This window comes from Pleurodeles waltl, chromosome 5, assembly GCF_031143425.1.
Source record: "Pleurodeles waltl isolate 20211129_DDA chromosome 5, aPleWal1.hap1.20221129, whole genome shotgun sequence".
Taxonomy (NCBI): domain Eukaryota; kingdom Metazoa; phylum Chordata; class Amphibia; order Caudata; family Salamandridae; genus Pleurodeles; species Pleurodeles waltl.
Window position 1 is genome coordinate 132,366,200 of NC_090444.1, and position 12,349 is coordinate 132,378,548.

The 12,349-nt window shown below is 44.7% G+C and overlaps 1 protein-coding gene across 1 annotated transcript in view; it reads left to right on the forward strand.

The window, feature by feature from the left end:
- Positions 1 to 12,349, forward strand: part of XDH (xanthine dehydrogenase) — a 411,630-nt gene that overhangs the window by 185,277 nt on the left and 214,004 nt on the right. The window contains exons 16-17 of the mRNA XM_069233805.1: positions 403 to 577; positions 7,064 to 7,153. Of these exons, the coding sequence (XP_069089906.1) occupies positions 403 to 577; positions 7,064 to 7,153 (265 nt within the window). The remainder of the gene's footprint in view (positions 1 to 402; positions 578 to 7,063; positions 7,154 to 12,349) is intronic.

Genomic DNA, 12,349 nt, shown 5'->3' on the forward strand with positions numbered 1-12,349 from the left:
TTAAATCACGTTAGACCTCACCACAGTGACTAAAATGCATATGATACCATCAACAAATTATTTGTATTGTGGCTAAAATGTGTCATCACTCTTTTTATATGCTCCATTTTATGGCCTCCCCAACCAATCACTCTTTACAATGCATTTCAATGGTACAAAATGATGAAGCTTTATCATAAACAAACGTCCAACAGGTATGTAGCTTGTAACATTTTACTTAAGTAGTCCTTTGAAAAACATAAGACTCAAAAATAATTTTATGAATGTCACCCTACCTACTACCTACCTGGGAAAACCTGCTCTCTTAGGTAATATTGTTTAATTATTAACAACCTTAAAGAAGTCTTGCACTTTCCTGGCCAGATACAATAGTAAGGTTCATTTGCCTTTCTTCTCCTTTAGGGAATGGAATGAAGCATTGCTCCAGGATGCTTGTCTGCTTCTTGCAGAAGAGATGACACTGTCCCCAGATGCCCCTGGAGGCATGGTGGCATTCCGCCGCACTCTGACACTCAGCTTATTCTTCAAGTTTTACCTGACGGTTCTTGAGAAATTATCCAAAGATCTCAATGGAAATGTAAGTGTGGCCAGTAAATCTTGTTCTCATTTTCATGGTAAACACTGTTTTGTGGCATGATTGTACAGAAGCAAAGTCAGAGTGCATGAAATATTATATCACATTGTAGAAAACCTTCTGAAGGAAAATGTTAGAAATTGGGTCTCTAGTTGGCAGAGGTATGCACAGTGTCCAAGTAGGGGCCACAATCCTAGTCAGGGTAAGTCAGATACACAACCTAAATTAACCTGTGCTCACCCCCTAGTAGCTTGGCACAGAGTAGGCAGGCTTAACTTAGAAGGCAATGTGTAAAGTATGTGCAACACTTAATTACAGTAACACAGTGAAAGATACCACAAAACGACTCCACACCAGATGAGAAAAATAGAAAATATTTATCTGAGTAAAACAAGGCCAAAAATGGCAAAATGCCAATCAATAGATCCTGAGATACGCAATTTTAAAGATTTAGGTGAAAATAGCTCATAGAAACGGAAAGCGCCAACTGTGGTTTTCTGATCACGCTGGACCAGAACAAAGTCACAATTTTGGGCCAATCACGATGGAGCACGGGTCGGCTACAGGGACCCATTTGGGTCTGCTGAACACAATACCTTAAGTCCTAGTGCGCGGCCTGCACAAGGCTGTTTTGCAAGGTTTTGGGTCATTCAGCGTCGGTTCAGAGAAGCTGTGCGGCAAGGCTTTGCAGGCTTTGGCATCGCTTTGCATTGATCCCTGGGAGCTGTGTGGTGAGGCTTTGTGGGGCTTGGTGTTGCTTTGCATTAGTTTGTGGCTGTTCCGATTAAAACCACAAAAGGCAGAGCACCTTAAGCCCACTTCCAAGGGTCCAGGACTGGTGTGGCACCACTTGGCAGGTTAGACTGACAGATGGCAGAGTGTAGATGCTGTAGTGCAGCAGTCTTTGATGTCCCCGAGACTGCAGAAGAACAGGGTACAAGCCAACAAGCCCTTGGAGATTCTTGGTTGCAAGGATGTAGAGAACAAGTCCAGTACTTCTCAATGCAGGACAGAAGCAGCGGGCAGCAGCCCAACACAGAAGGGCAAACAGCAGCGTGGCAGCCTCTACTACAGCAGCAGAAGCAGGCCAACACAGCAATACAGTTGCAAAATGGCAGTCCCTCCTAGCAGCACAGCAGTCCCTCTTCCTGGCAGAGTGTCCTTGGTTCTAATAGAATGTGATTTGGTGGGGTTTGGGGTCCAGTATTTATTTGGTGCCCTGGTTCTGGAAGGTGGGAGAAGCTTCCAGAGGCAGGCCATTTGAAATGTACAGATGCCCTGCCTCCCCTGTCCTGGCTCCGAGCTGGCTGGGGTGACAGTACAGGGCCATTAAGCCCTGTTGTGGGTGGATAGGGCAAGTCTATTCAGGTGTAAGTGAGGCAATGCTAAGCTCCGCCCCCCCATCAAGGCCCACCAAGTCACACCTAATTTCCCATTGTGTATGGCTGTCTAGAGGGAATGCACAGAGTCCAGCTATCATCTAACCCAGATGTGTCATTTTCAGACTTACAATTTAAAGTCTGACTTTACCATAAGTTGTGATTTTAAATTGTGAGTCCAGAGACACTAAATTCCATGTTTCTATCTTTTTCCAATTGGGAGTTACACTTAAATAATGCTTTAAGGTAATCCCAATCGTATCCTAATAGGGAGATAGGCCTTGCAATAGTAAAAAAATGAATTTAGAAGTTTTTCTCTACCTGGAGATGTTAAACTTAAAAGTACATATCCAGCTTTTTAAATACACTGCACCCTGCAATTGGGGCTAACTAGGTCCTATCTTAGGGGTGACTTACAGGTAATAAAAAGGAAGGTTTGGGTCTGGCAAGTAGTTGCACTTGCCAGGTCGAAATGGCAGTTTAAAACTGCACTCATAGGCTCCACAGTGGCAGGCTACTGTAGTGGGTTGCACAATCAGCACTGCAGGCCCACTAGTAACATTTAATTTACAGGCCCTGGCCACCTATAGTGCATTTTACTGGGGGCTTACAAGTAAATTAAATATGCCAATTGTGGATAAGTCTGTGTTACCATGTTTTAAGCAGAGAGCACATGCACTTCAGCACTAGTTAGCAGTTGTAAAGTGCTCAGAGTCCGAGAGCCATCAAACACAAATTCATCAAAAAGCGGAGGGAAAAGGCAAAAAAGTCTGGGGATGCCGCTGCAGAAAGGGCCATTTCCAACACAACCCCTTCCAGCCTAAATCTAGGGTAGACTAATCAATACCTTGATGGACATTCCTGCTTAAGGCGATAGAATTTGGACAATAGCCCAATACTGAAGGGCACTTTCCAGTTCCTTGCCTCTCTGAACTCAGTTGGATTCCTGATTGCTCAGAGTGGGAGCCAGTAGCCCCAGAAGCCTTGCATCTTTTCTCGACTCTCCTTCCCACCAGTGTAAGGGTGGTATCCTGACAGTGGTCCTTAAGCCCAGGATCTGTACCCCGAGGCTGACCAGGAGACAAGGGTGGGCTCTCCCTCACCTTGCTCCTCCTGATGGGGTCCTGTACCCTCCGCTTTGGAGTGGTAACCCCAGTAGTCAAAACTGTTGGAGTGCTGGTGTAGGCAGCCCCTTCCACCAGTTCAGGGGTGAGATTCTGCAACTGGTCCTCCAGCCCAGGGTCTGTAACCTTAGACTGAACATGTGCTTAGCAAGTCAGGACCTCCAGTATAACTACCCCCCCAAGGGAAACACACTCTGCATGTGTTGTGCAAGAGTCTACCTGGTGCATGTCCCCAGGCCTCTGTTCCTGTCACAACGCATTGATCTTCCCAAATCAAGAAGTGCCCTCACCACGGTCAGTCTTGGGGTGCTCTGACCTCACAGCTGGCAACCCCTGACCCACTGGTCCTCCCACTGTGGACTGTTTCCACCTCTTGCCCCACCATCTGGGCTTCTGCACAGTCCTCTCTGGAGGGGTACTGCCATAAAACAGAACTGGTGGGGTGCTTGTGGCAACCACTCCCCAAAGTTCCCCTGACACTGTAGGCTTCCAATCTGTGGATGGGCTCCTGGTACAGACCAGGTTGCCCTGCCTGTGCTCACTCTGTGAGTAATCCAAGCCCTGGGGCTGGAAATAGGGTGCACTGGGCCTTTGCCCACCCCCACCCCTTTTCCTATTCTTGGAAAGGATATGGGACCCTTTCCCACCCCTTACTACACTAGGACCTCCATGGCAATTTTTTCCCTGGTGAAGGCCCTTTCAGCCTCAGCCATCCTCTCCTCTGCTAGGGCTTTGTGAGCTTTCTTTTCTCTTCTGCAGCCAGTTGGGCCTGCTGCAGCCTCAGGTCCGTCCCTCTCTACCTGTCTGTCCTTGAGATCCTCAGGAGACAGGGTGTGGGATGTGACACAGTTTCCTGCAGGGGATCAAGCAGGTGACTCCCTCCCTTTGGGCTCCCCTCACTTCTCGGGGGCCTCTGCAAAGTTATTTTTTGCCTCTGCCACATCCTGGGACGCAGAAGATTCCAGAGCTTTGGGTTCCTTAGAATTCCAAAGGGCTCCTCAAATGCATACAGGATTTCCTGAAGGTCCTGCCTTGTGGATCTTTTAGCCACCTTTAGCTCCCTCTGCTTGTAGAATACTTTCAGCTCACTCCTAATATAATCTATGGAAGATTGAGATCCAGGACTTGCTTCATTCTGCTAAGGCACCACTGATGCAACAACAAGAGTGCCAGTGAAAGAAGATGAAACAGGAGTAAAATGTTGAAAAATGACCAATTGAGAGAAAAGGAGAAAAACTCGTAATGGTCTGAGATGTGAGTAGCACTTTACACCAAATTACTGTAAGGCATTGCACAAATACAAGTGCTATCTTCACTGCTGATCACCAGTGTGAGAAACTGGGTTGTTGGTTGACTGGGATGTGAGCCGTGGTCAAACAACAGGCACAATCCCTTGCAGGGTGAACCATAAAAAGTCACTAATTTATCCTGTGCTTAACCCTGGGTAGCTTGGCACAAAAAGGCTAAATTTACAAGAAACGTGTTAAGTATTTATACAGTACACAAACAGCAACACGGTAAAAACACAACACAATAAAAATCCAAACCATGAAAATCCAATTAGTTGAACCGGAATTATGAATTTTGTAATTTTAAGATTCAAAATAGCAGGTCCACAGTTTAAGAAAATGGCCACCTGGACACCTATAGTGCACTTTACTAGGGATTTACAAGTAAAATAAATATGCCAATTGTGGATAAACCAGTGTTACCGTGTTTTAAGCAGAGAGTGCCTATACTTTAGCACTGGTCAGCGGCAGTAAAGTGCCCAGAACCCTAGAACCAACCAAAACAAATTCATCAAAAATTGGAGGGAAAAGGCAAAAAGTCTGGGGATGACCCTGCAGAATGGGCCATTTCCAAAAAAAACATAAGCATTTTCCACTGGCTTGATGGTTGGCACTCGGAGAATGTTGGTATCTGATAGTGAAACAGCACCAGACTGTGAGCAAATGCAAACACAAATATTGCTGCACATAAATGGTGTTTTTAATGGGCCTCTGTTGGCGGGACTATCTATCTATCTATCTATCTATCTATCTATCTATCTATCTATCTATCTATCTATCTATCTATCTATCTATCTATCTATCTATCTATCTGTCAGTCCACCACCTCATCTAGTGGTGGGAGAACTACTAAGTTTGAGACAGCAAAGGTTCAGTCATCTGCACCCTCGGAGGGATCTTGTTGGCAGGCAAGTTGGGAGAAACCTCTCATGCATAATAGGCATTTCTTTTTTGTTTTCCAGAAGCAAGGGCTTGCAGGGGTCTTCAAACTGGCGGGCAAGACCTCCTAGGGCGCCCTCAAGTGATCCCATGGGGCGTTAGACTCTGGCCAAAATAAGCATCATGCTGATAACAGGGCTTTGTTTAAGCTGAAATAAATGAGCAGCAGTAAATCGCTTTGATGGGCCTTCACTGACCTGTTTGTCATTGATAGCCGAACTGGGAGTATGTGTGAAAAGGGAAGAGACACCAAATACTCTTGAAAACCCCCACCCCAATAATCACACTGTGGACACTTTTACACTTTAGTAAGGCCTGCCTGAGCAGAACAGTACTTTCGGTATAATGTATTTGATTGCATTTCCAAAACAGTAACACAACTGTAATGTTTAAATACGTCTAGACCTGTTTAACATTTCTAATGTATTAAATTGTGAAAAATTCACAGGGGGTGGGCCATGATTTTTTTGCCACAGTTTGTGCGCAGCATTGAAGACCACTGCTATAAGGGGAGGGGGTAGTTTCTGAAAAAGAAAACATTCTGACTGGGCCATGATATGGAAATCTGGCTGGCGGAGCAGTTTTTCTGAATGTTGCCATGAAATGCTGGAAAAGGAACTTTCAGCAAAATGTTTCAGCAGAAGGGAATTCTAATTTGGGGGCTAGGTATCAGAGGGGCTGGCAGAGGTGTTGCCTTGGTTACCCAGCAATTTTAAAATCTGCCTGGAAATTCCAAATAACCCCTTAAGCCTTTACCATTCTTTGAGACTGTAATAGGAAACTACACCCTGACAGCCCTAGGCAGAACTCTTTTTGCAATTAGCCCATTGCCATCATGGGCAAGGCACGCTCGAAACTGCATTGTGACCTGATGAACTAGATGTATTTGTTCACATTCATTTCCTTCAATGTTGGAGTTTTCAGGACGTAGCCTTCATATAGTGCTCCAGGTCTGTGGCCTAAAGTGGGGATTTTATAGAAATCAAATGCCCAGTAGTAAGTAGGAATTTTTGAAAACCAACCTTCTTATCATGCAGATAGGTAATGACTTTGAGCTTCTAAATTTCATGTACTTTGCTGAGTGTTTAGTTTGAGCCAGTCAATGTCGGTGGGGCTCACTGGCTCTCATTTTTGCATACCAACACTTATGTTTCCTCACTAGACATTTATCAACAGCAAGAGAGAAAAACATACTGAAAGGGGAAAGAAGGAAGAGAAAGGCGGGAAAACCATCACAAAGGGAGAAATCTCGAACCTGCATAAAGGGACAGGGAGCATCTGATAGTGGATTCAAGAGGCATGAGGTGGATTCGTTGCTATGCAGCCTCGGTATTCAACACACCCACATCTTTTGGCACCAGCCTCTGGCTTCTGAGCAGAGCTTAGGGCACTGGCACTCATTTGTTTGTTACAAATTTAGCACTGACTTTGCTTTTCCAGTTCACATTTTCTATGTAGTTGTGGTTCACAAAGGTAAATAAGGGAAATGCATTCAATATAATTGCAGAATGCTTTGATGCGTAGCATTGGCAGCTGATCTATTTGAACATGTTTTTGAAAAGAATAAGTAACTAAAAATATACTGTTCATTCAACATAGTCAGCTGTCCCAGACAACCTCACAGGGCCATTTTGTTGGTTGAGTAGAAGTGCCAGGAAGGGATTAGTCTGTGTAGATTTGTTGCCTTTAAATGGAGAAAGCTTCTAAATGAATGGTGGAAAAATATGTTACTGATTTCTGTTAAACTTCTTATTTTAGAATAATGTTGCTGATTTGATTCCTGCTCAGCACAGAAGTGCTACTGAACTTTTCCATAAGGATTTGCCAACCAGCGTGCAGCTGTTTCAGGTACGCAAATGTAGCCATTATTGTATCATAAAGCAGAAATAGTTTTGGGAAATATTACTATTTTATCGTAGGTCATCATACAGGAGACCATTTTATAAGTTGCAGAATTTTTATTAGGAGGTCTCTCTTACCCAATACACCTGCAAGTCAATTCACCCTAGCAACATATTTGTTCCGATCGTCTAAAACAAATATTTGAAATGCAGAATTTCCTAGCTGTCCAGCAAGAGAAAGACCAGATTTTATTAAAGACAAGGAGGCGAATATTATATCATCTCAAATCCTGACTTATTTTACTAGCAGACAGAAAACAACACCATCATCTCCAGCTGAAAAAAGGATGGGAAAATAAACCAATCAGCGTGAGCTTCCTGACTTCAACTGACATATTTTATTGATATGAGGATCCACTGAAGTCCATGCAGAAAATGCAAAGATATGAAAAAAAGTAATAATGTTCCTAATAGAAATACGACCCCTTCACGCTAGTCCTCTGTCAAGGAATCCTCCTGCATGGCCACTGTCTTTGTAGGTTGTACTTCTGGATCAATTCTAATTTCTATATGAAGGTCCTGTAGTGGGCACTGGAATTAATGAAAAATTGGAGTATTTAAAATAATTATGGAACTGTATACAATCAATTTAACCCTGTGCAGTAAAATGTCATGTACATAAATCAACACTGCAAGTAGAGGAGGGATTCTCGCCACCTCCATGCCCTTAATAAAATCAGAACTTTCTTTAGCTTGACAGCTAGGAAAATCTACATTTTATTCCTAGACCGGAGGCTCTATTATGCCTGGTCGGAGGCCATGAAGAACCTGAATGAAACATGTGCCACCGGCTTATAACAAAACATTCTAAAAGTAGAAACCCTTGACCAGTTTTAAGGATATTCTCAAGCATCTGTCTTCGAGGTCATAACTTCTCTAGATGAATGCTCACCAAAGTTGACAGTACTGACACTTACCAGTAACATCTCCCCTTTCACCCATCTCACCAATGTAAGGGAAGAAACAGAAGCAAAAGGCTTATTGACAGATGTCAGCAAATTAGGAGAAGATGTTCTTAAAATAGCAGTCCTTGATAGACACCACTCAAGACTGCGCACAGCACATAATTGAGGATGTGCAGGGAAATAAGGATACTGCACAGATATTAGTGTAGTATTGTCTGCCTTGTAATGTAAAAGTAAATACCCCCCAGTGAATATTGCATAGAAGAACTATTCAGAGCTCTAACATCTGAAAACCTCTTGAGAGTTTTTGTCTGTCTTATGATAGAAAAGAAAACACCCCCTAGCGGCTATCACATAGCAGAACTACCAAGAGCTCTAACATCTGAACCCCTACTGTAGAAAAGAGCAATGTTGTTAACTTCAGCGACAGCACCTTTAAAGATAGGGAACCATTATCTTCCAAATACTGAAACAGCAGCAAAACCAAATTGCTGTGCCAAAGAGATGAATAACATGGTTTTGGAGGATCAGCATACCCAATACCTTTCAATAACCTACACACTATAGGATGTTCTCCAACTGGTTTATGGTTAACCTGTTTGTGACCAGCAGAAATCGCAGACGTACATTCTTTAACAGTATGAAAAGATTTCCTTTTAAAAAGCAATAAAGATAGGAAATTGATAACAGCTTTGACATTTGTCAAAAAGGGATCAAAGTGCCTTTCCAGGGACTAACTACATTGAAGTCTCCAAACTGACATATAAACTCTGGAAATTACTGAAGGCCAGGATGATTGAATGAGGTTAGAAGGTGCTGATGAAAGCTCAGAGTGAGACCAAGATGCCCTAAAGGATTCTATGCCCTTAGAAGGAGCATCCCATCCATGATCATAATCCATCAATAGAGGGTGGAAAGAGGGGCCTTTTTAATAGATTCCAAGACCCTAAACAAGATGTATTACCTATCCCACTGGTTCTACTAAAAGACATGCATTAAGGTCACTGACTGTATGATGAACAGTGTTGTATTAAAATAAGACTTTCCAGGCAGTTTTCATATCCGTATTGGACTAATTTATTTTGATGCCAGAATTATTCGATTCCAAACAAAAACAGGTCAATGCGTGTTTCATGACTATTCAATATGGTACAGCAAATAATGTGAGAGAAGGCGGAGAACCCTCGCAGAAAATCTTTTGTCTATTAAGTATACTGCACTACAGGAGTCTTCAAATGAGTAGTGTTAGAAATGGGGTCTTTGGTTGGCAGTCAGGTTACCCCCTGCCCAAGCAAGGACCATCACTCTAGTCAGGGTAAGTCACACACAATCCAAATTATTCTGTGCCCGCCCTCTGGTAGCTGTACACTGAGCAGTCAGGCTTAACTTAGAAGGCAATGTGTAAAGTATTTGTGCAATAAATCATGCAATAACACAGTGAGAACACCATAAAAAGATATCACACAGGTTTCGAAAAATATAAGATATTTGTCTGACTAAATGCAGGTCAAAATGATCAAGATTTGCTAAGTATTTGTTGAAATATCACTTTTGCAATGATAAGTAGAGTCTTAAGTTCTTAAAAGCAACAATTGTCTCTTGCAAGCACAAAGTACCTGGTTTGCGTCAAAATTATCCGCACGAGACCACAGAGGAGGAGATGCATGGAAAAAGGGTAGGTGTGTGTCGTTTTCTCCGGGCGCCCTCAGATGATACGTTGATTCTTTTCCACATGGCAAGGGATTTGTGTCAGTTTCCGGCGTGCAGGCTTGAATTCTCTTCAGGTTGCAGGGTCTTTGGGCGCCCAGGAATGATGCAGGGAAATCCTGGGTGTTCAGGAGGAAGTCGCAGGCGTTATGTCGATCTGGTGTGACGATGCATCAAATTGTCTGTCACACTGCGGGTGATGCATCGGGTTGCACTCGGGGAATCGGGCTGCATCATTCTGGTTTGGCTGTGCATCGATCCGGTAGGGCTGTGCAGCGAATCTTCTGTCACAAGGCAGGTGCTGCATCGAATCTTAACTCGGGAAGTCGGGCTGTGTCATTCCAGTTCGGCTGTGCAGCAATTGCTCGGTCGCAAAAAGGCTGTGCGGCATTTCTGACAGGCTGTGCGTCGATTTCCAGCGCATGAGGTGTTCCTTGAAGAGATGAAGTCTTTTTGGCCCAGAGACTTCAGAAAATAGGAGGCAAGCTCAATCCAAGCCCTTGGAGAGCACTTCTCAGCAGAGACAGAGGGCAGCAGGGCAGCGGTGCAACAGCAGGACAGCAGTCCTTCACAGCAAAGCAGTCCAGATGAGTCCTTTGGGTAGCCAGGCAGTTCCTCTTGACAGGTTGCAGGTTCAGGTCCATAAGTGTCTGAGTTGGTGGGGTCAGGGACCCAGTTTTTATATCCAAAAATGCCTTTGAAGTGGTTAAGACGTTAAAGAGTGGTTTTGCAGGGCACAGGGTCCCCTTTCAGTGCAATCCTGTCTGCCAGGGCCCCAGTAGCGGGTTTGGCAGTCCATTGTGTAAGGGCAGACCATTGTCCTTTTAAGTGTAACTGTCAGGCCCTCCACCCTTCCAGCCCAGGAAGACCCATTCAGTATGCAGATGTGACTGAGCTTCCTGTGTTTGTCTGGGTGAAACGCACAAGGGAGCTGTCAACCAGCCCAGCCAGACGTGGATTGGAGACAGGCTGTAAGGCACAGAAGGATTGTAAGTGTAAAGAAATGCTCACTTTCTAAAAGTGGCATTTTTAGAATAGTAATATTAAATCCAACTTCACCAATAAGCAGAATTTTCTATTACTATCCTGGACATACAAAGTATGACCTGGTTAACCCTTTCAGATCAGTATCTACCACTCAAACAGTATATGAGGGTAGCCCTAATGCTATCCTATGAAAGGAGCAGGCCTCACAGTAGTGGATAACGAATTTTAGGAGTTTTCCCCTACCAGGACATATAAAACATACCGGTATATGTCCTGCCTTTTACCTACATAGCACCCTGCCCTACGGGTTACCTAGGGCTTACCTTAGGGGTGAGTTATCTGTAGAAAAAGGGGAGTTTAATGCTTGGCAAGACTTTTAAATGCCAAGTCAAAGTGGCAGTGGAACTGTACACACAGGCCTTCCAATGGCAGGCCTAAGACATGGTTAAGGGGCTACTTATGTGGGTGGCACAACCAGTGCTGCAGGTCCACTAGTAGCATTTATTGTACAGGCCCTGGGCACATTTAGTGCACTTTACTAGGGACTCACAAGTAAATTAAGTATGCCAATTGGGTATGAGCCAATTTCAAAAAATTTTAGGGAGAGAGCATATGCACTTTAGCACAGATTAGCAGTGGTAAAGTGCGCAGAGTCCTAAAGTCAGCAAAAATGAGGTCGGAAAAAGAGGAGGAGGAAGGCAAAAAGTTTGGGGGTGACCCTGCAAAAAGGCCATTTCCAACATATCCACCTTCCAGCCTGAAGCCAGGGTAGGCTAATCAATACTCTGATGGACGTCCCTGCTTAAGGCAGTAGAACCTGGACACTGCCCCCCTACTGCACTACTGCAGGGGCACTTGCAAGTGATATGCCTTTCTGAACTCAGTGAGGCTCCTCTGTCTATACTCTCTGGGGCCACTGAACTGACCCATGGGGAACCTCTCTCCTCATCGGAGGAGCGACCTACCCTTGACCCTAGGGTAGGTCGCTCCCCCGACGCTGCAGCTCCACCTGCCCAGGCCCCTGCCACCTGTGTGTAGGTCTCGACTCCAGTTCTGCGCTTGCCTCTAAGTTGCCAGTTTTTCTCTTGGTGCCTTTCCTGCTCTCTTTTGCCTTAATCTCTCTTGCCTTATCGCTCTTGTTGCCTTTCCTTGCTTTTTGCCTTCCGCTCTTGTTGCCTTTTCTCGCTTTTGCCTTTCGCTCTTGTTGCCTTTCCTCGCTTTTGCCTTTCGCTCTTGTTGCCTTTCCCCGCTTTTGCCTTCAGCTCTTGTTGCCTTTTCTTGCTTTTGCCTTTCGCTCTTGTTGCCTTTTCTCTCCTTCGCCCTTCTCCTTTGCCTTTATCGCTGTCTGCCTCATCACTCCTGCTGATCTCTTCTCTCCTTTGTCTTTAGCTCTTTTGCCTTATCGCTCTTGGTGCCTTCTCTCTCTTTTTTGCCTTTTTTTCTCCGGTTGCCTTTTTCCTCCTGTTTCCGCTCTCCCGCCTTCCCGCCCTCTCGCCTCCTGCTTTCCTGCCGCTGCCCCCGTGCGGCCCCGCCCCCCCCCCTGC